The 26,792-nt window shown below is 41.9% G+C and overlaps 1 protein-coding gene across 6 annotated transcripts in view; it reads left to right on the forward strand.

The window, feature by feature from the left end:
- Positions 1 to 26,792, forward strand: part of GBF1 (golgi brefeldin A resistant guanine nucleotide exchange factor 1) — a 107,327-nt gene that overhangs the window by 54,066 nt on the left and 26,469 nt on the right. For all 6 annotated transcript variants that reach the window (XM_008569697.1, XM_008569699.1, XM_008569702.1 and 3 more), the window contains exons 3-6: positions 20,179 to 20,310; positions 24,909 to 25,027; positions 25,551 to 25,659; positions 26,176 to 26,236. In XM_008569697.1, the coding sequence (XP_008567919.1) occupies positions 20,179 to 20,310; positions 24,909 to 25,027; positions 25,551 to 25,659; positions 26,176 to 26,236 (421 nt within the window). The remainder of the gene's footprint in view (positions 1 to 20,178; positions 20,311 to 24,908; positions 25,028 to 25,550; positions 25,660 to 26,175; positions 26,237 to 26,792) is intronic.

The following is a 26,792-nucleotide window of genomic DNA, read 5'->3' on the forward strand; positions in this document are numbered from 1 at the left end:
AAAATATATATATATTTTTTGTCTTTTGTCTTTTTCTGTGTCCGGCAACGGATCGCAACCCTCAGTGTCGCCCCCGTACCGGACCGGGGACCGGCAACGGGATCGCAACCCTCGGTGCCGCTCCCGCGCCTCGCTCAGCCAGTGAGCTGGAACCGGTCCATATGTGGGATCCGAACCCTCGGGCGGGAGCGCCGCCGCGCTTCCCAAGCGGCGCACTTATCCAGTGCGCCACCGGGCCGGCCCTAACGGTCATCTTTTAAAAAAAACAAAAAACGTATAGAGTCTTGTTAGGATTAAATGAGATGATGTGTATAAGGTACCTAGTACAATGCATACCTTGTACATAGGACACGCTTAATACATGTTTGTTTTCTTCTCCAGTCTTCCTTCTGGATTGTGAGGATATCTACTCTTCTTTTATCCCGTGCCATGTTGGGTTTGCCATGTTAGCAGCTTTTCACATCTTAGATTTGTTGCTTTTCTCTCTGAATCTAACTCTGTAAGTGTGTTAGAGGGAGGAATTATTTCACATGATATGCAAAATCCCTCTGGAGTTCCTCATTAAGCTAAAGCACAGATCTCTGTAAGTATGTTGAGAAGAACTGCAAGACTTGCCTTTCCCATCTGATCCTGGAGGCCACATGAACTTATAACAGTCCTAAAATCATACAGTGTTAGAGATGAAATGAAGCCATAGAAGTCACTTAGTCCATTTTATAGGGAAGGAACTGTGGCTCAGAGAAGGTCATGTCTTGTGTAAGGCCTGACAGAGTAATGGCAGCTCTGGAACTAGAGCTCTGACTTGCTTGTCTATTATTGTGGTTATAATTTAATTTTTTTGAAGACCATCTGAGTTCTGAGTACTCAGAGCCTAACTATTGTTATGTGTGAACTTTCTTCTAAATTGGAACCCTTATCCTACTTTTAGCAAAGGGGAAGTAAATGCTGTTGAAGATATTTCAATGCCACTCCTTTGGGGAACAACAGAGCCCCATTGAGGATAAGCTATCACCTGAAAATCTCTTCTTTTCCAAAAGTTGCCCAAGGGGCACTGAGGTGACAGCTCAGCTGGCTGTTGAGCCTCTGCTTCCAGAATGGTGAGTTGGGAAGCAAATATGTTTCTTCTGTAAGATGTAGAACATTTTTATCACCCCAGAAAGTTTCCTCATGCCCCCTTTGAGTCACCCCCCCCCCACACACACATAACACAAAGCCACTTTCTGAGGTCTATCACCATAGATTAGTTTTGTTTTTGGATTTCATATAAATACAGTCATATAGGATGTACTTTTTTGTATCTAGCTCCTTTTAGCTTAGCATGTTTTTAGAATTGAACAATGTTTTGCATGTATCAGTAGTTTTTTTTCTGTTTTGTTTTGTTTTTCTGAGTAGTATTCAATTAACCAGTCTCTTATTGAAGGACATTTGGGTTGTTTCCAGTTTTTGGCTATTACTGCTGTAGACATTCCTATATAAGTCTGTTTGTGAACATATGTTTTACTTTCTCTTGGATAAATACCTAAGAGTGAAATTGCTGGGGCATAGGGTAGATGTGTATTTAACTTTAAAAGAAACAGTTCTTCTATGTAGCTGTACCCCCCAGCTCTATCTTTTCCTCATCTGAGGGGCTAGGCTCTTCAAGTTCAGGATTTGGCAGGAGAGAAGAAGATACATCATCAAGGTCCCTGCTGCCAGAGCACAGTGGCCTGAACTGGACACTTAAAAAGCAGAAACAGGTGTTTGAAACCCTACTCTAGCCTCCCCTACTTGGTGCCAGCCCCATGAAAGGCTGAGGCTTGGCCAGCAGAATTCAGAGCTAATCTAACGGATGCCAGATTAGAAACTGTTACAGGACATAGCTCAAAATAGTGTATATACTGTGACCTGGCACATTTGAAGCAGGTAAATGAACATCTTCATGTAGGAGGAGGGCCTCTGGTGGCCCAAATGCTTCTTTGCCTGGCGGGGTGGGGGAGGAGATAGTTAGGCTATGTGCCTGATGAAAGTCCTTCCCTACCCTTACTTGCTATCTCTACCTTTTCTCCTTGAAGCTCTGTGCAGTGGGAGCCAGCACTTCCCTTAGTAAAGTTAATATTGTGTATCAAATATTATGAGAGATAAACTATGCCTTAGTAGATTCTTTCTGTATATTTTCAATACCTCTGTCTTACCTAGACCTTGGGGAACTAATTCTCATAGACCAAGAGATAAAGCAAGAAACTGCATGTTAGGGTGTGAGCTCCCAAAGCCAGATGATTTAATGTATCAAAGTTGTAGTTTATCTAACCATGCTCAATGGAATTGAAACTGATAGAAGTGTGATCTGTTTTTGTTTTTTGTTTTGGAGGCTGGCTGGTATTGGGATCCGAACCTGTGACTTTGGTGTAATAAGGCTGCACTCTAACCAAGCTCCAACCGGCCAGCAAGGAATGGAATCTTTTTTTTTTTTTTTTTTTTTTTTTTTTTTGCTGCTGGCTGGTATGAGGATCCTAAACCGTGACCTTGGTGTTATAACACCACGCTCTAAACAACTGATCTAACCGGCCTGCCCCTTGTGATCTGTTTTTAAAAGGCTGCTTCAACTGAAAATTTTGAAAGAATGGGTTCTAATTCAAAATCTTTTCTGATATTTATTAGAGGAGTCCAGAGAAAGAAGAAATAGGATTTCCATGCTGGGCTAGCTGCTCTACAAACCCTTTACGGGAAAGGCATTTCTTTTTGGGGGGATGGAGGGGTGGGGTGGCTTTGTAATCAGCACCACGCTCTAACCAACTAAGCTAACCAGGCAGCACCAGGAAAGGGCATTTCTGAATTCATACCACCTTCAAAGGGGCCCATTCCCTTAAACCTACTCTGGATATCTTCAGACCCTACTCTTTGGAGACAGGGCCTGGTGTTGGACCGCATCGTGTTCTTGGTATGAACTAGGTTGAAATTCATAGGCTAAGATTCTATCAATATCTTTTTTTCTTTTAATTATCATATAGAAAGATTGATTTTTTTTGTATAGACTTCTATGAATTTTAACACATACAGTTTTGTGTAACTACCACCACAAACAGAATACAGAACAGTTTTATTACCCCAGAAAACTCCCTCTGCCCTCTCTTTGCAGTGTCACCCTCCCCCGACCAATAACCCCTTGTCAACCACTGATCTGTTCTCCATTATCATAGCTTTATCAAGAAGGTCATATAAATGAAATCATACAGTATGTAACCTTTTGAGACTGGCTTTTTTTCACTCAATGTGATGCCTTTGAGATTTGTTCAAGTGGTTGGTTGCATATATCAATAGTTTGTTCCTTTTTATTGCTGAGTAGTTTTCACTGCATGTATGTACCACAGTTTCTTTATCCATTCACTGGCTGAAGGACATTTGGGTTTTCCAGTTTGGGAAGATTATAAATAGAGCTGCTATGAACATTTCTGTACAGGTTTTTGTGTGAACGTACGTTTTCATTTCTCTAGGGTGAGTACACAGGAGTGGTATTTCTGGGTCAAAGAGTAAGTATCATTTCACCTAAGCCATTCAAGTGGTGGTATCTCCGCATGGTTTAAATTTGCATTCCCTAGGGCTGGCTGGTTAGCTCAGTTAGAGTGCAGTGTTATTACACCGAGGTCAAGGGTTCAGATCCCCACACTAGCCAGCTGCCAAAAAAAAAAAAAGCATTTCCCTAATGGCTATAATGATGTTGGACATCTTTTTATGTGCTTATTTGCCATCAAGTTTTTTCTCTATTTTAAAAATTTTTTCCTGGGGCCAGCCTGTGGCTTACTTGGGAGAATGTGGTGGTGCTGATAACACCAAGGCCATGGGTTCAGATCTCTATATAGGGATGGCCAGTTAACTCACTTGGGAGAGCATGGTGCTGACAACAGCAAGTCAAGGGTTAAGATCCCCTTACTGGTCATCTTTAAAAAAATTAATTAATTAATAAAATAAAATAAAATTGTTTCCTTAGTCTTGAATTTAAAGACTTCTTTATCTATTCTGGATTCAAGTCCTTTACTGGTGATACAGTTATTCACTAATATATTCTCCCAGTCTGAAGCTTATCTTTTCTTCCTCTTAACAGTATCTTTAACAGAGCAGACATTTTTACTCTTGATGAAGTCCAATTTATTAATATTTATTTTATGGATTTTGTTTTGGTGTAATGTATAAGTTGACTGTACCTAATCCAAGTTCACAAAAATTTTTTCCCATGTTTTCTTATTTTTTATTTATTTTTTTAATTGAATCATAATTGACTATACATATTTTGGGGGTTCAATGTTGACATATGTTGATCAAATCAATATTATTAGCATATACATTATTACAAATTGTACTTATTCTTAATGCCCCTTATCCAATCTCTCCCTATCCCCATTTCCCTCCCTCCTCTGATAACCCTAGATTACTTCTCTCCTTCTGAAAAGGTATTCGTTGCCTAGATGATCTGCCCAGTGCTGAGATAGGTGTGTTCAGGTCCCCCACTATTATTATAGAGTAGATGCTTCTTCCATCACCCTGGAATGGGCTCTGTGGAGAGACACACACCGCTCCCTTCTTTGGTCTCTGCTGGTGACCCTCCCTGTACCAACGCACTCGAATGGCTGGTAGGCCTTCTGCATGGCAGCTGTGGCGTCTATCTGCTTTTGAGGCAGCCATGGCTATCGTGTGGCTGTGGTGGACTATCCACATGGATACCCACATGGTGTGCCTGGTTATGAGAGGAGGGGCCCGTCGCTGGCTCCATCTGTTTTTACATTCTAAGATGTCATTGCAAAACTGTTGGGTGGAAGGGGGAGAGCAGAAGGGGGAAAGAAATAGGGTGGGAGGAGGGGAGATGTTGTTGAGGCCCATGACACCCTCCTCATTCCTGCAGGGGAGACCAGAGGGCTTCCAGTGTTGGCTTGGTCATTGCTGGGCTGAATGCTGATGTCAGGGGGGTGTGGCTGAAGCCCTCAGCTCCCCACTCTCCTGGCTTGGGAGACCAGTGGGCTTCCAGTGCTTGTCTGGTGGTCATCGCTGGGCTGGTTTCAGATGTTGGGGGGCGGTGGCCGAAGCCCTTAGCGCCCCACTGCTCTGGCTCAGTAGCTGGGGACATTTCCTGTGGTGGCCCAGAGGTTGTTGCTGGGCTGGGTGTGGGGTTGTGGCTGAGGCCCAAGGCCCTCCACCATCTCAGTTCAGGGCTCCAGGGCGCTTCTTGAGGTAGTTTGGTGGTTGTCACTGGGCTGGTTGTGGGTGTTAGTGGGCATGGCTAAGGCCCCTGGCCCTCCCCGCTCCCTGGCTTGGGATCCCAGGGGGTGTCTGGTCCTTTTAGGTTTCATAGGTGGTCTTTGGTGAAGTGAGACCTTTACTAGTTAATATCAAACTTTGTCTTTGGTCTGTGGGTATTTTGTGTTTTCTTTCAGTTCTGTGTTGGATTATTCTCTATTTCCACTACTTAAACTTTGCACTGGAGCTAATTTGTTGTCCTTTGCTTCCTTCTAAAATGGGAGAACTTCCTATGGGGACCAGCACTTGAGCCCTGTGGTTGAGCTAAATTGCTGCTTTGCTGCTGTTTCCCTGGGGAAGGATTTTTGTGCAGCTCAGGTTTTAATGGTTGACTTTGTAGGTACTTCCAGGTCTCATGAGATCTGGTAAACCTGGGTTGTACAGAAACTCTCATCTGGACCTGAGTCTTTTCAGCAAACTGCACCCCCAGAAGTTCTATATTCCTGACCAGCCTCCACTGAGTGGTCCTGTGTTCATTGGGGGGCAGATCAGCTGTCCATGCTGTGCCCCAATGTCCCCTGGTGGGCCCATCTCCCCCATTGCCCACACTCCAAACACTTCCCATGGGACGCACCATGCATTGGTCTCTTGTGATGACTCACTGGCCTCTGAGTGGCTCCATTTTTCAGTTGTTGTGGCTCCTTGCTCCTATGTGGGTCCACAGGAACCCTGTTAGTGGTCTTGCTGGCCTGAGGGCCACCAAGGCCCTCTTCTCCCCTGTTGCCTTCAAGCAACTTCATACGAAGAGCACAGCTGCAGCTCTTGCCAGCTCTTGCTCTGTGTGCTCACCAGCTCCAGCCTTGAAGCAGCTGGGGCTCAAAATGGTGAGAGTGATCCTTTCTTTCTCTCATCATGGCTTCTCCTGCCTTCATGAACTCTGTAGGTCTCTCCTCCTCTTCCCCTGAGCTCTAGCAGCCCCAGCTTGGCTGTCATTGCTTTTTAATAGTTGTAAATTGGCTGATTTGTGGGAGAGAGTAACACTGATTACTGTCTATTCCACCATCTTGACCAGAAGCCCCCTGTTTTTTTCTAAAAGGTTTATGAATTTGCTTTTCACCTGTGAGCTATTTTGAGTTACTTTTTGTATAAGATGTGAGGTTTAGCTCAAGGTTCCTTTATTTGCATCTTTGCCGAAAATCAGTTGGCCATATTTATGTGAGTCTCTTCTGGGTTCTCTCTTCTGTTATTGTTCTATATGTCTAACTCTCTGACAATACCACACTGCATTAATACAGCTGTAAACTAAATCTTAAAATCAGTAATGTAATTCCTCCAACTTTTTCTTTTCTAGTATCATTCGGTGTTCTACTTCTTTTGCCTTTTCATTTGAATTTTAAGATAAACTTGTCTGTATTTACAAAAAATCTTGTTGAGATTTTGAATAAAATTCCATTGGGTCTATAGATCAGTTTGGGGAGAAATGGCATCTTTGCTATGTTGTGCTTACCAATTCATGAATATGGTATGTCTCCCCATTTATTCAGATCTTGATTTCTTTCATCAGTATACTGTAGTTTTCAGCATACAGGTTCTATATATGTTTTCTTAGGTTTATACCTAAGTATTTAATTTTACCAGAGTATTCGTAAATGATATTGTGTGTTAATTTCAGTTTCCATATGTTCACTGTTGGTATACAGAAATGAGATTGATTTTTGTGTGTCGACCTTGTATCCTGTGACTTACTAAACTCAAGTACTAGTTTAGTAGCTTTTTTGTAGATTCTTCAGGATTTTATATATATATATAAGTCATGTTATCTGCAAGTAGGAACAGTTTTATTTTTTCCTTTCTAATTTATATGCCTTTTGTTCCCTTTTCTTGTCTCATTGCACTGGCTAGGACTTGCTGGATTCAATTTGTTGATCTTCCTCTTAAGATGAAAGAAAATATGGCATTGAGAGGCTTGGCAGAGGCAGGAGTGATACTATACAGAGGACTGGTCAAGGTCCCATGGAGAAAGTTTCTCTGGAGGCTCTGGATGTGGCCCTCACACAGTATACAATTCAGTCAATGGGCCAGAGATCAGTAGTCTCATTCCTACCAATAGCAAGACATATGATACACAAACTTCTCTATCAAATTAGGTATGTGGAATCTATGACTGCTAAGATACATTCCTTCCTGCACTTCCATTCTATGAGTTAAAGCCTTATAGAAATTTACTGATGGAAAACTAGAAAGGCTAGACTTTTTAAAACAAATTTTATTAATATTATTTTTTTACATTCTATGATGTTGTTGTAGAGCAGTTGGGAGGGAGAGGGACAGGGGAAAGGGGAAGAAAATAGGATGGAAGGAGGAAGGAGGGGGGGTGGGATTGAGGCCTGTGGCACCCCCCACATTCCCACAGGGGAGACTCGTGGGCTACCTGCGGTGGCTGGTTATTGCCGGGCTGGGTGCAGATGTCAAGGGGGTGTGGCAATAGCCCTCACCCCCCACCACCCCAGCTCAGGAACATGGGACCCTTCTTGCTGAGGCTTGCTGGTCGTCGCTGGGCTGGTTGAGCGTGGGGAGAGCATGGTCGAGACCCTTGGCCCCCACAGCCCCGGCTCAGGAGAGACCGGGGCAGCTCCTTCAGTGGCTCAGTGGTCGCTGCTGGGCTGGTTGCTCATAAGGGAGGGGGTGTGGATGAGGCCAGTCAGCCCCTTGCCACCATGGCTTGGGTGAGCCTGGGGCACCTCCTGCAGCAGCTCAGTGGTCACCACTGGGCTGGTTGCTCGTAAGGGAGGGGGTGTGGATGAGGCCCTAGGCCCCCTGCCACCCCAGCTCAGGAGAGCCCGGGATGCCTCCTGTGGCAGCTCGGTTGAAGGTTAGACTTTTTAATAAGCCCACCAGGAACCTTCATGATCACCCTCACTCCCCAACCCCTCCTAAAAAAAAGAGAGAATCATGGTACATAAAGTTAACTTTCCCAAGAGAGCTTCATCTAGGCAGAACTGGAGTTTTGCTCTCTAGGTTCAACCATCGATTATCAGGAGCATCAGAGAAGCTCTAATAAGAGCAACTCCTGCAACTTAGGGGAAGAAAAGAGAAGGTTGTGCTCCTAGCAGGGTACCACTAGTAAGGACATTTCTAATTTAAAGGTTACCTCCTTGTAAACATGTAATTAAAGAAAACAAACTGGAATTTCAATTCATAATCCTCGTGAGATTTCAGATGGTTTTCTAGAATAGTGCTTCTCAATCTATCTGTGGTGAAGGGCCAGTTTGTTTTTTTTTTTCTTTGTGTCAAATCCGTTGCAGAACCATGGTTTGTAAAATATAATAAAATTACCAAAAAAACAAAAATTAAAAAGACATAATATAAACTCTAATTTTTTACTACTAGAATCAACATACATGAAATTATTCCAGCAACTTGTTATAAAAGTTTCTAAATGCTTTCTCTCAATTTCTGTATACAACTCTTGGGGTACCAAGCAACAGTTTGTGGACTGTACTGGTTTGCAGATAATACTTTGAGTAACAGTACTCTAGAAAAATTAGTCATAATTTTCAACTATTTCCAAAAATCCTCCAAATTCTAGGATATTGTAGCTAAAATAGGCCCTAAAAATAATTTACAAATGTGGCAACTGAGATTTAGGGAAGTTAAGTAATTTGTACAATGCTATAAAGACAGTTAGTGTTGAAACCAGGACTAGAAGTTGAGGGCACTAGGTAAAATCATGTGCTTTAGAGTAGGACTCAAATCCCTGTCCTGAAACTTAGTAGTTGTGTGCCTTTAGTTACTTATCTTTTCTAAGTCTCTATTTTATCACCAGCAAAATGGGTGTTACAGAATTAAATAATATTTAAAAATAAATTAATAAGAGCAGCTCAGGTTTACTGAGCATATACTATGTATAGGGCACTGTATTAAGCAATTTACATACATTATCTCATATAATGCATGTAAAACACTTGGTACAATGCATGGAATAAAGTCTGTAATAAATACACCTAAGTTATTATTATTTTAGTGTTTTGGCTCTAGAGTCCCAGTCTAGTGTTCTTTGTACTGTATACCAATTTCTTTCTTTCTTTCTTTCTTTTTTTTTTTTTAAAGATGACTGGTAAGGGGATCTTCACCCTTGACTTGGTGTTGTCAGCACCACGCTCTCCCAAGTGAGCTAACCAGCCCGTGGCCTTGGTGTTACTGGCACCACACTCTCCCAAGTGAGCCACAGGCCGGCCCCTCCAATTTATTTCTTAAGGCTTAAGCACATATCAAAAATATTCAAGAGTAGGTCCTCTACCTTTGACTCCTAAATCTTAAAAGGAATTCAAGTTAAGGATAAATACTAAGATAACTGGTGGCTCTTATTTATGGTACAATTTGGAATGGCTCTTTTACTTTCTGAGGGCTTCAGCTTTCTCCATGGTATACACAATATCAGAGAAAGGAATAGGCTTCCTTTTTTCTTAAATGAATGATTGAAATATTCATCCTCCTTTTAGAATAAAGAATAATAACGGCAACTAACATTATTACCTTGTGCCATGCCATGTGCTAAGCACTTTACATACCTTCTCTCTTCATAATTATCCCATTTTGCAGATGAAAATAAGACTTAGAAAAGATAAACAGACGTACCTACCAGCTAAGATCATACAACTAGCTAGTGGTGGAAATGAGAATCAAATCCAGGTTCATCTGACTCCAAAAGCTGTGCTCTTAGACATTCAACTTTACTACTTCCTGTAAGGCTAGAACAGAAAGGTTCAGCCTGCTTGGGGACTGAGATTCAATGGTCTGGATATTTTTCAGAATACTGAGAAGAGCTGTCTGAGTCCTTCAGAAGAACAGTGCCATGACGCTGCTCATAGTAAGCGGGTTGAGTAATTTCACAACCAAGAAGACATTTGACACCCCAGCCAAGCAGTCAAAATTCCCACCCTGGAAGGCTGTCAACCTTAAGGCACAAACAGTCCAGTAAACAGAGAGTGCAGATTAGGTAGAGGGGTACTCTGAAGGTGACTGGTTCATGTTCTAAGATGGGGAATAAAAACCCAATGGGTACAAGGAGGGGAAATTCAATGCCCATTGGAGAAAGAACACTTGGAATCCTTCTAAAATCAAATCCAGGTCCAACTTCTGGTCAGTCAGTGCCAAATGACAACACTTACAACATGAATTATTAAACTACTTCTGGAGAAGCTTATAGGCCACTTCAACCCAAAGGAAAGTGAAGCCCTTTGGAGATATCTTGGTGGTGTTCTGCTTATACTCTGCTCAACACCAGGAGGCAGGGAGCTCAACTCCCTATATTACAACATTAAAACAGAGAAGTCTCAATTTGGTCCAATGTCAGTCTAAGAATCTGCAGATGTCTCTCAAGTCTCGTGTCTTCTCAAATGATGAGGTGACCTATTTAAAGGGGAAATGAATCCTGACACTTTTTCTCTTTTCATGTCAGAGCTGCCACCCTCACTGGTAACTATGTCCAAGGCCTCAACATGTGGCCTCAAGCACCACCCTTGGACAAAAGAGAACACTCTCCTAGCCTACAGGGGAGCAACCACCATCCTCCCAAGAGGCTGTGTTCTCCAGCCCACAGCAGCCTTTTCTCATTTGGCCAGCACTGGACTGGCACATTCCTGAGCCAAAATGCACACATAAGCTGCTTTCCCTGGTAGCGAAGCTCTTCACTCCTGAGTGACTCTTATCAGGGGCAGTTGGGCATTCTCAATTGGATTACGCTGACAAGGAAAAAGGCCTGCAGTATATTATTTCAACATCATTTGGCTTCAGAAATGCCTGTCTCGACCCTTTTGCCCTCAGACTCTACTTCTCCCTTCTTGCTTTCTAGAGGGTCACCATCCTGCCCCCATCCTAGCTCTTCATTCTGCAAATATTGGCCTATGTTCATGGAGAAAGAATATTATTCACAAGAGGGATCATGTAAAACAAACTAATAAATCAGAGCATGATAAAAACAGAAGTCTAGTTCATTTACCCCTCTTGACTTTTCTGTATCCAGAAACATAGGACAAAATTATTTGAGCACAAAAGCTTTTTGGTTTTTGGCTTTTCTGTCTATGTCTGCACATTCCATTTTAGGAGAAAGTGTTAGGTCCTCATATTCTACTCTTCTGACTATGCCATACCCAGGAATATATTTCTTGTAAAAGTCAAAGATTAAAAATGGTGTACACGGGCCGGCCCGGTGGCGCACTGGATAAGTGCGCGGCTTGGGAAGCGCGGCGGCACTCCCGCCTGAGGGTTTGGATCCCGCATACAGACCGGTTCCCGCTCACTGGCTGAGCGAGGCGTGGGGGCGACGCCGAGGGTTGCAATCCCGTTGCCGGTCCCCGGTCCGGTACGGGGGCAACACTGAGGGTTGCGATCCGTTGCCGGACACAGAAAAAGACACAAAAAGACAAAAAAAAAAAAAAAAAAAGAAAACATATATGGGCATGTATATGTGTGCTGAGGATACAGCTGTAACTTTCTTGTAAGTTGTTTTGTATAGTGTCCAGTTCCAATAGAGGAGTGGTTTAAATAATTAACCTAGTTCATTAGCGTAGAATTGGATCCCTCTTTGAGACACAAAGGAATGGACCTGGTATTGGAAGTGAAACTAGCATTTTACTTTGTGATTAATAGAACAGAATGATGTGCTTGACTATTTTTTAAAATGTAGGGATTGAGGCCTAGACTCAGAGTCATGTGGAGCTCAATTGGAGAATAGTTTGGAAAAAGGAGTTTTTTTTATTTCATTGTACATGTTTGTGGGGTACATGCATATATTGTATATGATCTAATCAGAGTAGTTAGCTTATCTGTCACCTACACATTTATCATTTCTTTGTGGTTATAACATTCAAGATCCTCTTTTCTGGCTATCTTGAAATATACAATATTATTGGCTATTGTCACCCTAGGGCACCAAAACTTATTCTTCCTATCTAACTGTACCAGTCTACCAAAATTTCCCTGGCCACTCCTCCCCTCTACCTGTCCCTGTCTCTGGTAATCACTGTTTTATTCTCTATTCCTCTCTCTTTTTTCCTTAATTTATTTTTCTTAATTGACCCCTGATAATGGTATATATTTATGGAGTACAATATATCTGGGTACATTCATATTGTGTGCAATGATCCTATCAGGGTGCTTTATATATCCATTACCTCAAACATTTGTCATGAGCTGTGTTCCTTTTGGTCACTAATGGAAATCAAAAGTCCAAAGGATGAGCAAAACAAAACTGGCAAAGCCAGAGCCTCTGGAATATCTGTCCCTCCCCACCCCCACCCCCCCATACCTTTATTTACCAGCTTCAAAGTTTGCCAGCCCTGTGAATGCCCAGGTAGAGATTTAGTCTTGGTTTCAGGAACTGATTCGAGCCTGGGCATAAGGGTCAAACCCAGACAGGCCTTTGCAGCCCTGCCCTATACAACAGGAAAAATGAAATAAAAAAATGCACTAGGCCCAGTCCTGGTTTGCTAACTATGTGATCTTGGGCAAAAATACTTCACTTCTCTGGATACAGGTTCCTCACCCACTGGGAATTCCTGGGGAAGTGGTGGTGGTGGAGGTAGTAGTAATTTAACTAGATTCCTTAAAACTCCTTTCTGATTAAACATGAGCAATTTCTGAACTTACACACCTTGGGGTTAAAGTCTGAAAACACCCGGGGATTAGAAATCATAATTTTATATTTTCCCTTAAACTGTAATTGATAAGTAATTTGTAGAAGGTCATGTTCATGAGACCTCAACCTAAGCCAGAGATGACATAAGAATTCCTCCTCCCTAGATATCTGGCACAAAAAGGTTCAAGATGACTAAGAAAGAAAAGGGTTTGGGGGATCTATATGTGCTCTCTGGCTCAAACACCTTGTCAGGACCTTGGCCACCTCGCTGTCCCTAAAGCAGCTCAACCTCTCCTTAGGGAGAGGATAGGAGAAGGACATATTTTTCAGGGTTGAAATCCTTGACAGCATGTGGAGCCAATAATAGGCTGCTTTCAGTAAATCTCTGCTCCTGAAATCCTCATTCTTACCATCTCCTCATTGAGTGAGGCCATCCTGGTACACCTGTGGTCAGATTTAGTCTCCATTTTCAAAAGATAAGATATACACTTAAAGGAAACATACACATGGGAAAATAATTCATTGTATGGCTTAGTCCAATATGATGCATAAATCCTGATTGGAAGAGGAATGAGCTTCCCACCTTGGGCATTCCAGCTAAATAGCCAGGTTATCTTGCTGCTAGGAGCTGCTATCTACCACCCTTACAAGAATCCCATTCCATTGCCCAGGACAACTACCTTAATTTGCTGGAGACATCAGAAACAGCTACAAATTATTAAACATAAATTATATTATCTTCCCAATAACGTGGAGAAATACTCTTACTGTGTCCATTTTACAGATAAGGAAACCAAGGGTCTACAAGGTTAAGTGACTTACCGAAAGGTCATACGGTAAGTGGAAGATAGAATTTGAACCCATGTCTGGTCTGACTACAAAGCCGATGCTCTTAAACACTGCATTATACTCTTAAATATTATACCATACTATTGCTACAGGTTTACTACTAGGTACATTAACTGCATGACTTGGATGGCAAATAAAAATTTTTAACTCAACTATCCTAGAATTGAAGTTTGTTCTATACCTTTCCTTCTCCTAAGCAGTGACTAAACACTGTTAGTTATTGATTGTAGTACTGCCACACAAATTAAGCATCAGGTTTGCCCAGGTTCTTTCCTAATCCGAGAGGGAGAGTGAGTCCCTTTAACAAGACCGGCAGGGCTAAATGAGGCCCACAGGGACTGGCCTCAAACACAACACAGAGGCCCAAGGACAAACTGATCCATCTGTCTTACTGAGAGTACAAGTTTGATGTGTATCAACTCTAAACACTAGTTCTCTTCCTTCTAGAGGAAACTGGCACATATTGAAAGGAAAGCAATTAGGTTGTAACATACAGGCAAACCAGAGCTGCTGTGGCCCTTCACTCTGCCTTGCTGTTTTCTGCATGTACTATACAAAACCAAACTCAAACTTAAGCAGGCAATTTGAAAGCCTGGGAGAAATTAAAAACTTCTGTTGCTATACTTTACAGCAGAATAATTCACCCCAGCTTTATGCAGCCATTATGCTTGGAGCAGTTTTTTCAATCCAAATTCCTTTTGCAGTTTAGTAAAAACTTTCGTTGTTCAACAGCAGCAAGAATACAAGACAATTACAGGTTTATTATCAGTTACTACCCTGTCAGGTCTTCTCTAGGGGCCCTAAAGGGAAAAAAGAGGAATAAAAAAGAACTAAATTCTGAACTGACATTAGCAAAGTCTACAGATGACGAAAAAGCCTAAAGGGTCAATAGCCAAGGCTGCTAGAGAAGAATCAGAGAATCCCCAAACAGTATCAATTACAGGACTGCTAAGCAATCTCTCCCTGTTCTTTAAGTGTACAGAATACTACTTTTTCACCTTTCTTCAACAGCTGGCAATGGTTACTCCAGCAGCATATCATAAATTCGTAGTGACACCAAGACTGAAGGAATCTTATTCTGCTTCAGCCACCCTTATGTTAATGGACTCAAGAACTTTATTATAAGAAACATTTCCCATTTTGCTGATGGGGAAAACAAAGGCATCAAAAATGTAACAGATGGGGCCAGAACAAGTGCTCTAACCACTTGCTATTGCTGCCTCTAAAGACATGTCTGTGAGCTGGAGAGTGAACAAATAAAATTTATGGGAATAGCAGTATTCTAAAAAGTCACACCTAATTTGCTCTGAAAGGTGCCCAGAGAATCTTTAAGACAGCAGAATCTGGAGGAGCAATCCTGAAAGGATTAGAAAACAACTTCACAAAACATGGGATAGAAAGTGGGCCTAGCCAACACCTGTTCCCCAACAATGTCTGTCTGTCTGTCTCTTGTTTTATCCCAACTGCACACTTATTACAAAAGCAGCATTATTCTGGTAAAGATGCATTCCAGCCAAGAGTGCAAAGTGAATGTTTTTTACAGCCACATGCCTCCTTGTGATGGATGGTCACTTTTTTTCTTTTGGCGCCTGGCCAGTACGGGGATCCAAACCCTTGACCTTGGTTTTATAACACTGAGTTCTAACCAACTGAGCTAACCAGCCAGCCCTGGATGGTCGCCTTATAATAAAATACTTTATGCTCAATCGACTTACAAATAATGGGTGTTACATTACATGGCATTTAAAATATACCCAAATTCAGAAAGACCCAGAAAGAGACAAAGAATAGGAACAAGGATAATTTCCTGGAAGAGAAGAGGGACCCAAGACAGAATCCTCTGTAACTTCTTCACCACTAAGGTACAGTGCTAAGGAGAATTAGGCATCTAAAAAGGCACTAATTTCAATAAATGGTGTTGTAAAAATTGAACATCCATATGCAAACGAATCTCAACCAAGAACTTGCACTTACATAAAAATTAATTCAAAATGGATCATAGATCTAAATAAGAAATATAGAACTGAAACACTTTTAGTACAAAACACAGGAGAATATCTTTTTGAGCTGGGGTTAGGCAAAGAGTAGTTAGACATGACACCAAAAGCACATTACATAAAAGAAAAAAACCTGATAAACTGTACTTCATCAAGAGTAAAAATGTCTGCTACTGTTAAGAGGAAGAAAAGACAAGCTTCAGACTGGGAGAATATATTTGTAAATAACTGTTTCACCAGTAAAGGACTTGAATAGATAAAAAAGTATCTAAATTCAAGACTAAGAAAACAATTTTAAAAACAGACAAAAGACTTGATGGCAAATAAGCACATAAAAAGATGTCCAACTCATTATAACCATTAGGGAAATGCATTTTTTTTTTTTTTTTTTTTTTTTTTGCTGGCTGATATGGGGATCTGAACCCTTTTTGTTTTTCTTTTTAATTTTTTAATTTTTTAAATTTAATTTTATCAATATACAATGTAGTTGATTTTCATGTCCCTTTACTGAATCCTCATTCCCCCTTCCCTCTCCCCCCTCCATCAACATCATATCTGTTTGCTTGTCTTAACAAGTTCAAGGAATTGTGATTGTTGTGTCTTCTTCCCTGCCCCTCCCATTTGTTTGTGTATTTATTTATTTCTAGTCCACAAATAAGTGAGAACATGTGATATTTCTCTTTCTGTGCCTGAGTTATTTTACTTAATATAATTTTTTCTAAGTACATACATGTTGCTGTGAATGGTAGTATTTCATTCTTTTTTATAGCAGAGTAGTATTCCATTGTGTAGATATACCACAATTTCCTTATCCACTCATCTGATGATGGACATTTGGGCTGGTTCCAACTCTTGGCTATTTTAAATAGTGCTGCAATAAACATGGGAGTACAGGTATCCCTTCCACATGATGATTTCCATTCCTCTAGGTATATTCCCAGCAGTAGAATAGCTGGGTCATATGGTAGATCTAATTGTTTGAGGACCCTCCAAACCATTTTCCATAAAGGCTGCACCATTTTGCAGTCCCACCAACAGTGTAGGAGGGTTCCTTTTTCTCTGCAACCTCTCCAGCACTTATCATTCTCGGTCTTTTGGATGTTAGCTATCCTAACTGGAGAGAGATGATGGTATCTCAGTGTGGTTTTGATTTCCCGGATGCTGAGTGAGGTTGAGCATTTTTTCATGTGTCTGTTGGCCATTCGTATATCTTCCTTTGAGAAATGCCTATTCAGCTCCTTTGCCCATTTTTTAATTGGGTTACTTGTTTTTTTACTGTAAAGTTGTTTCAATTCCTTGTATATTCTGGATATTAATCCTTTGTCATATGTATATTTTGCAAATATATTCTCCCACTCTGTTGGTTGTCATTTAACTCTGTTAATTGTTTCTTTTGCTATGCAGAAGCTTTTTAGTTTGATATAATCCCATTTGTTTATTTTTCCTTTGGTTGCCCATGCTTTTGGGGTGGTATTCATGAAGACTGTGCCCAATCCTACTTCCTGGAGTGTTTCCCCTACATTTTCTTTAAGGAGTTTTATTGTTTCAGGGTGTATATTTAATTCTTTAATCCATTTTGAGTTGATTTTGGTATATGGTGAGAAGTATGGATCTAGTTTCATTCTCTGGCATATGGATATCCAGTTTTCTCAGCACCATTTGCTGAAGAGGCAGTCTCTTTCCCAGTGTGTAGACTGGGATCTGAACCCTTGACCTTGGTGTAAGAACACTGCACTCTAACCAACTGAACTAACCAGCCAGCCCTAGGGAATGCAAATTTAAACCACATAGAAATACCACTACTCAAATGGCTTAAATAAAAACACTGAAAATACCAAGTACTGGAGAGGATTTGGAGAAACTAGAATTGTCATTGCTGGTGGGAATGCAAAGTGGCATAGTGACTGTGGAAAAAGTTTGGCAGTTTCTTATAAAGCTAAATACATACTTACTCTTTGACCCAGAAATACCACTCCTGGGTACTCACCCTAGAGAAATGAAAACGTACGTTCACACAAAAACCTGTACAGAAATGTTCATAGCAGCTCTATTTATAATCTTCCCAAACTGGAAAACCCAAATGTCCTTCAGCCAGTGAATGGATAAAGAAACTGTGGTACATACATGCAGTGAAAACTACTCAGCAATAAAAAGGAACAAACTATTGATATATGCAACCAACCACTTGAACAAATCTCAAAGGCATCACGTTGAGTGAAAAAAAGCCAGTCTCAAAAGGTTACATACTGTATGATTTCATTTATATGACCTTCTTGATAAAACTATGATAATGGAGAACAGATCAGTGGTTGACAAGGGGTTATTGGTCGGGGGAGGGTGAGACTGCAAAGAGAGGGCGGAGGGAGTTTTCTGGGGTGATGAAATTGTTCTGTATTCTGTTTGTGGTGGTAGTTACACAAAACTGTACGTGTTAAAATTCATAGAAATTTATGAATCAGTCGTTTTAAAAAGTTGGTTTTACCAAATTAACAATTAAACAACCAAAAAGGCAGAATACACATGGCCTTGGAAGTGTGAACTTCAGCCGTAAAACTGCCTTAGTCTTTCACCAGAAAGGAAGACATGAAGCAAGTATATTTGTAGCAACTGGATGAAAACACAAAAAAATCTGTTCCCTGTTCTCTCAGTTAAAGATTTTTTTTTACATCTACACTTTTACACATCAAATATATCAAGCATGACCATTTTGTTTGTTTTGGTGGCTGGCCAGTGATGGGGACCCAAACCCTTAACCTTGGTGTTATCAACACTGTGCTCTAACCAAGTGAGCTAACTGGCCAGCCCCATTTTTTTTTTAATGTCAGACCGAATTGTACATAATACATTTGTGTTTTTAAAGTAACAGGAACAGATGAGTTTAAATTTTTTAATGTGCTTTTTTTTTTGTCTTTTTCCGTGTCCGGCAACGGATCGCAACCCTCAGTGTCGCGTCCGCACCGGACCGGGACCAGCAACGGGATCGCAACCCTCGGTGTTGCTCCCGCGCCTCACTCAGCCAGTGAGCGGGGACCTGTCTGTATGTGGGATCCGAACCCTCGGGCGGGAGCGCCGCCGCGCTTCCCAAGCGGCGCACTATCCAGTGTGCCACCGGGCCGGCCCCTTTTAATGTGCTTTTTAAAAAGTATGTTATATATTACAGTTTTTTCCAAATATTTATATTCTTTACATCTCAACCCTTCACCATCTCTCTCACTTACATACCACACACACACTTTTTAAAAAAAGTTTTCTCCTGCAAATTGTTCCTCTCTGGGTGGGGGTAATGGGGGGGGATGAGAAGCAGGTTTTATACAGCTGATGTGATCACTGTACAGACAAGCTTGGAAAATGCTACCCAATCTGCCAATTAATTAAAGCATTAATCTGAGGAGCAGCCAGCCCAGGGAATGTTTACCCAGAGAGGGGGGTAGTAGGGATTGAGTTGGAAGCTCCCTGCATTTGCATAAAAATGAAGGCGCTTAGGAAACCCAGCTTCCATTTGTCTCTAAAGGTGGGGCAGCCAAGATCACATCCCTAAATGTTTCAGGCCTATTTAGGGAGCTGGTCTCTGGAAGATGAAAGCGCTGCAGAATCTATAAAACAAACCCTGGGCAGAGTAGGGTAGGGGGCATGTTCAATGTAATATGGTTTGTTTGACCTGGAATGAAATCTTCTAAATTCTGGAGTATGTGCTGGTAATCAGGTAGAGTAGATGTAGTGGTTTCACAAGTTTTAGAACCATTTAGACTGGGTTCAAATCCCTGTTCTACTTATTAGTTGTGTGATTTGGAGCCAATCATGTATCTTATCTGAGCCTTATTTTTCGCATCTGTAAAATAAAGATTATTAATTGACCCTTCATCTCAGGGCAGTTAGTGCTCTGCTTACTCTAGGCAGGAAGGAGGCTGGAGAGTGGTTAGGACCTTCTAAGATTACAGACTGCCTTCATGACTAAGGGACTGCTCAGCGTTTTATTCTCTTTAGGCTTGTTTTTCAGCAAGGCACTATAAACCTCAGGGTTTCTTTCCCCTTACCCTCCTGGGATGTGCTACACTCTTTCTCTAGGAGAAGTGACCTTGACTATAAAAGCAAAGGACATGAAGACAGGAGCCTACCCTGGGAGCTCTTTGGCCATGTTGGCCATACCCAAGATGAGGTTTGCCTATGTATCACTGGGAAGGATGGTGAAATGGACATGAACGATTGACTTGTAATATTTGATATTAAAGAATTACTAATTTTTTTAAATTGTGATAAAATACACATAATTTAAATTTTACCATTTTAACCATTTTGTTGTTAACCTTTTAAGCATAATGATATTGTGCTCTTTAAAATATTCCTAATCTTTAGAGCTACATTCTGAAAATTTTACAGATAAAATGGTACAGTGTCTGGATTTGTTTGATTCAAGATAATCCAGAGGGAGGATCAGGGTTTAGCTTTTTGTCAGATAGTATCTTCATTTCTGTTTTTTTTTCCTTGCAGAACTCTCAGAGATTGAGCCCAATGTATTCCTTCGTCCATTTCTGGAAGTGATTCGCTCTGAAGATACCACTGGTCCTATCACTGGACTGGCTCTCACCTCTGTCAACAAGTTCTTGTCCTATGCACTCATAGGTAAGAGGTTAGGCTTTACTAGATGACCATAGCACTTTATTTCCCGCCTCTCCTGAGTGCTCAGGCCTTAAGCAATGAGCTGGTGATACTGGGAAATTTTCCCCAGCCATCTCTTTCTTTGCAGAAGAGAAGTAGGATTGTTATTGGCTACTCATCATGCTAATTGACTCAGGTTGTACTGGGTAGGGAGGGAAGGGGAGTGGAGGTTTCCCTGGGACTCTGGCTTCTCTCTTTTTTTTTTTTTTTTTTTTTTTTTAAAAAAAAGATGACAGGTAAGGGGATCTCAACCCTTGACTTGGTGTTGTCATCACCACGCTCAGCCGGTGAGTGAACCGGCCATCCCTATGTGGGATCCGAACCTGGGGCCTTGGTGTTATCAGCACCGCACTCTCCCGAGTGAGCCACGGGCCAGCCTGGGACTCTGGCTTCTCTAACTATGCTTTGGAGGGAGTTAATGATATGATGCCCTTGGAGATTTGGTTTGGTTTATTTTTAAAGTTGTTTTTTTAAATATATTGTCTTCTTACAATAAGCATGCATTAAAGAGGTGTCTAAAAGAAAAGTTGTCTTACCTCTGTCTTTCTCAATGCTCCCACTCCTTCCTTAGGTAAATAGTGTTGACAGCCTGGTTTAAATCTTTCTATATTTTTTTCTGCATGTATATAAATAAAGTACCACCTCTTTTTTAAAAAATTAAAATAGGATTATGTGCTACAGTTTTTTCACTTATCCATCTGATTTATTCTTTTTATAAAATTTGCCTTTTAATCAATTTTAAGTGTACAGTTCAGTGGCATTAATTACATGCACAATGTTGTGCAACTGTCACCATTATCTGTTTTCAAAAATTTTTTTATGGGCTTCTTGGTTAGCTCAGTTGGTTAGAGTGTGGTGCTGAAAACACCAAGGTCCAGGATTCAATCCTTGTACTCGCCAGCCACCAAAACAAACAAACAAACAAACAAAAAACAAATTTTTTTTTTAATCACTACACACAGAAACTCTAAACATTAAGCAATAATTCCTCAGATCCCTCTCCCCTCAGCCCCTGGTATGATTTTTTTCTTTTTAGTAGCTATATAATTTCCATACAAAAAACAAATTTTTTTTTTAATCACTACACACAGAAACTCTAAACATTAAGCAATAATTCCTCATATCCCTCTCCCCTCAGCCCCTGGTATGATTTTTTTCTTTTTAGTAGCTATATAATTTCCATAGTATAGTGTAGGTATAACACAATTCATTCTAACATTCTCTTATTAAATAATGATGAAATAAGGATCCTTATTCATATGTCTTTATTTACTAATTCTACTCTTGTGTGAAAGACTTCGGAACTTGTAATCTGGATTAAAGGCCATGTGCAAATTACATTTTCATAGGTAATATCTGGTTGCTTTCCCAAAAGATTACAGCATTCACACTTCCACCAACAGTGTTTGAGAGTTTCCATTGTCCCACCCTGTCATCAACATTGAATATTATCAGTTTTCTTAATTGACAATTTGGTGGGTAAAAATTGGTGAGTAAAAACTGGTATTTTGGGCTGGCCAGTTGGCTCAGTTGGTTAGAGCACAGTGTTAAAAAACCAAGATCAAGGGTTCAGATCCCCATACCGGCTAGCCGCCAAAAAACAAAATCAAAAGCAAAAAAAATGGTATTTTATGGTTTTTATTTCCTCGAAGTTGAACATTTGAATTTCCTTTCCTTTGCCTATTTTTTATTGAGTTGATTTTGCTTTTCCTATCAATTTGTAGATCCTTGTATAGTAGGGATATTAACCCATTGTCTACCATAGTATTACAAATATTTGCTTCCAATCTCAGCTGAATATTTCAGTGTATAGTTTGTCTCCAAATTTATTTATGGTATCTTTTTTTGGATTCTTTTTTTAGTTGGTCTTATCACTCAGGATCCTGAATTCCTTTTCTCCTATTGCCAGCCCATGTGCAAGGATGAGGAACACAAAAAACAGACAGCTGTCTTTGTTTCTAAGTAGGGAGACAAGAAAAGATGAGGCTCAGGCTGTAGCTAGCCAGAAAAGAAAATAGCCTTCAAGGCAAGACCCGTTAGCTTTTCTAGAAAGTTGGATTTGCTTAACTGAAGCATTCAGGATCCTGCGCAGGAATTCTGGGTGCCAGTTAGGTTCTGAATAGGTGCATTAGCTTCTCCAGACACCCTAGTCCTAGCTTCATAATTTTCCTAAACAAAACCAGGCAAAGCCACATCCAGCCTTGCCCTGAGCACCACCTGCAGGTCGTCTCTTCACAGCCTGTAGCAGCTGCCCCTCTGTGCCTTTTCCCTCTGCTCTTTTGTTGGTGTTATTCTCCCCTCCTTCTTGGACTTGGCAGACAGGCTGGTCATTGGAGACCTCAGGCCAGCTGGTCTCTGGAGTTTCCTGTGGTGGGAAAGGAGAATGCTGGAGGTGGTGATTGCAGGGGGGCATAAAAAAAGGAGCAGGAAGGAGTATATGAAAGCCAGAAAGCAAAGGAGATGAGATTGGCAAATTTCCCTCAGTTGGATCCAGAGTGACCAGAAAAGAGGACATTTTAAGAAAGGGGTTTGGGGGAAGACAAGGTCTGATAAGTGAGCCCGAGCCAAACAATCCTTTGTTTAGGCTGCCCTTCTAGAAGAAACCACCCCCCACCTCTCAATCCTGTGACATAAGACTTCTGGGATTATTTTAGTTCCTACTCCAAGGACTGGCCTTTTGTTTGGACCCACACAGCTGCCAGACCAGGATTTGTGCCATTGATTGCCTAGCTTGCTGGCAGGCCCTGACTATGTTTCTAAAGACCTGTTGCTCTTACCTGCCTTTTTAGAAAATTAACTTTCCTACTTCATTCAGGCTCAAGGGATAAGAACTACAAAGAGATCAGTAGAGCTTAAATCACTTTAAGAAGAGAGATTACTGAAAGAGGGGAAGAAATAGACCTTGTGAGATGGGAGAGCAAGGCTGACGTTCCCTGAGCTCTGAAAAGCCACACAACACTGAGAAGGACCTAGGTTTCTTGTGTGGGCCCTGGAGGCCTGAATAAGGGCTGTCAGGCAGGGCTATGAGAGAAGACTTGGTCAAGGGCCTTGAGAGTAGGGGATTTTCTGTGCTGATTGGGAGAAATGTAGAGTTGGGGTGATAGGAAGAGGAGCTGGGTCACTCCATTGTACTATAATGAAACTGGCTCCCTTTTGCATGACCTCTAAGTAGCCACTTCTAGTGCTGAGTAGAGGGATACATAAGTAGGACAAAGGGAGTCTTTGATGAGGTGTTAGAGACTAATGAGGACAGAAGAGAAAGATGAAAACCACTCACAATTAATGAAAGTCTTCTGGCTCATTGTTGCAAGAGAAATGCTCAGGTTTCCCAGCCAACCACTGAGCTTTAAGCTCAGGAACTCCATTAATTTCAAGCACCAAGAAAGAGAAAATGGCAAGAATGTCTTCTAACCCCTACCATTTAAAACTAGGAGATGTTCCTTCATTACACCATGCCACCTCTAGAGCAACTTTCTCTGTCACTCACAAAGCTTTATCATATGCTTCGCTTTCCCCCCTACTTATTCTTCCCTTTCAGAACTGAACAGCAGTGCAAAGTATCCCTCAGAGCAGACCTGGGGCAGAAGCCCGCAATCCAGGCACTTCTGCAGGACCCTTGTAGGCCTTGATGGAGGCAACTTCTTTGGCTATTCCTTGTGGGTGTTTAACACATGAATGGGAGCAGAGCTGCCCCCTTGGCAGCATTTGTGTTTGCTTCCAGCATAGTGCTGGTTGTCCACCCTCTATCTTCTCCCTTCTTATTCTCAGCTGAAATCCTCCCTCCCCCCACTCCCCAACTAGCCAAGCTCCAGTCCTGTTTAGTTTGTCTCTTTTTTTCTCTTAATGCCTGTTTAGTTAAGCTGGTAACCGGATTCTTGCTCAGCGTCATATTGTTTTAAATAAGAATGAAACCAGAGGTCTCTGATCTGCTGTAATGTGGCATCTGGATAGGAGTACTGGCAGCAGTGATTCTCCATTTCCTCCCGCTGCTACCCTACCTCAGTTTTGCCTGAACACAAAACTCCAAAAGCAACCTGAGAGAGAAGCTGTGTTGAATGATGAAAAGAGAAAGGCTGCAACCCTGGCATTCAAAGCTGTAGCCCTACTTGGCGCTTGCTCTGCGTCAAATACTCATATCTCCAGGCCCTTCCTCTATGAAATGAGTAGCTTTACAACAGGGAGTCCCAAAGTGTGGTCCCCCGACCAGCAGTGTTAACTTCACCTGAGATCATGTTAGAAATACAGATTATCAGCCCCTACTCTAGACCTATAAAATCAAAAACTCTGGGAGTGGGCCCAGCAATCTTTATTTTTAACAAGTTCTCCAGTTGATTTCGATAACATGCTTAAGTTTGAGAATTACTGTTTCACCAAGTGGAATTTGTGCTGAGGAGCTTGTTAAAGCCAGTTGTGGGCAAAAATTCTTAGGTAGCTCAAGGAGCCACAGGTTAGGGAACTGGAGCAGAGAAAACCAGTCTCTAAAAGCAGTCCCTAGACAGTCTGTCTTGCCTTTTCTCTCTATCCTCTCCACATCATTTAATCTTTCCTTTTTCCTGGAGCAGATCCTACTCATGAGGGCACAGCAGAGGGCATGGAGAACATGGCAGATGCTGTCACCCACGCCCGTTTTGTGGGCACAGATCCTGCCAGCGATGAGGTTGTCCTGATGAAAATCCTTCAGGTAAGAGGGATGGGAAGAGCAATTAGGCTAATGGCCAGGGGCTGGTGCCTCCAGCTCTACTTACCCGAGACCGCCAGCAGTATGAAGCTATGTTTTGACTCCACTGGGGCTTAAGGAACTACTTTGTTTCCAAACAAGCAGCTCGGGTACCCAAAGTAAAAGCTTTTCTAAGGAAAATAATTACAAGCTTTAAATGAATTGATATAAAATACCGGAAGCCCTTAATACACTTGTACCTCTGGCAAACTGTATCTGTGCCATCCATCTGTTGGGCTCCTAGGCTAGGGCTGGAATGAGTTGTGCACTATGTCAGGATCATGCAGAGTGAAGACTCCCAAGATAAGCTTCTGGGAGACTCCCCTACTGAACAAGTGAGGTCAGCATTTTTGCTAACCTCTCATTCTCACCCCTGGGTTCTTCCCTAGGAGACTGGAGGAACACTAGGCAGCTTTTCTCCCCTCAGGTAAACCTCTCTTTACCCAGCCTGACTTTTCTGTCATAGTATATTCTTTCTTTCTGATAGGTTCTACGGACTTTGTTGCTAACGCCAGTGGGTGCCCACCTAACCAATGAATCTGTGTGTGAAATTATGCAGTCTTGCTTCCGGATCTGCTTTGAAATGAGACTCAGTGGTAGGTACTTGAATATTGTCCCCTTTGCCATTGTTGGGGCCAGTGTCTGAGTATGAACACAGGATACTGTCTCTGAACCCCAGAGAGATGGAAAACTCAAGACTTCTCCATCATCTACCTTGTGGAGCTATAGGGGTCTAGAAGTCTCTGTACTTGACTATTTGTTATAAAGCAAGAATAGAGATCTCAGCCCATCATGCCAGGGCAGGAGTTGAGATGGATTCTGGACCAACTTATCCCAGGCACCAAATCTCTCTCCCTTGGGGTTTCTAGGATTGACACTAGCCTGCCTCTCTGCAACTCAAGAAACTACAATTGCTCTCCCATTTTCCTGACTCAGTTGTGCCACCTAGTGGGCCAGTGAAGTTATGTGTGCCAGGCTGAGCTGGAGCTGGTTTTAATAAGTTTCGCATAATCCTTGGTAAACAAGGTTTGGAGGGGAGTCTGCTTGGAGAAGCCTCCTGATAATAGCACAGCAAGTAATGACACCTGTGTTATTTGTTTTTGCCTGTTCAGAGTTATTGAGAAAATCCGCAGAGCACACTCTCGTAGACATGGTGCAGCTGCTCTTCACAAGGTAAACCTGCTGCTGTTTGCTTCAGCCCGGCTGCCCAGGCCTCTTGAGTCTGCCTGCTTTCACACAGCCACTTCAGGGACCTGGCCAACCCCACAGCCACATCAGAGACCACTGGGATTATGGATGGGGGTAGTTCTCTGGGCCCAGGGTTACCAAGCAAGGGAGAAGGATGGGGGAGCTGGTTTGGCCTCAGAGGAAGGCAGAGGATTATTTTATCTAGGCCTGAAAGACCTCATTCTGCTTCCCAAACTTGTGCCTATTTCTGTGCAGGTGGCAGCTGGGAAGGGAAGCCAGAGAGGAAGTCAAACTCAAGGGAGCCTGGAACATGTTGCTGAGCACCCAGAGCTCAGCCTGATTTATGTGGGAGGGGCCAAAGGCTAGGGTGACCAATAATTATGGTTTTCTGGGGATTGTCCTGACTTTAGCAGTGCAAGTTCCACATCCCAGCAAACCCCTCAGTCCCAGGCAAACCAAGATGGTTGGTTACCCTAGGTAAGGCCCTCAGCCTAGCACCTAGGCAGCCTTTTTTTTTTTTTTTTTTTTTTTTTTTTTTCCA

Source organism: Galeopterus variegatus, unplaced genomic scaffold (assembly GCF_000696425.1).
Source record: "Galeopterus variegatus unplaced genomic scaffold, G_variegatus-3.0.2 Scaffold525, whole genome shotgun sequence".
NCBI classification, from domain to species: domain Eukaryota; kingdom Metazoa; phylum Chordata; class Mammalia; order Dermoptera; family Cynocephalidae; genus Galeopterus; species Galeopterus variegatus.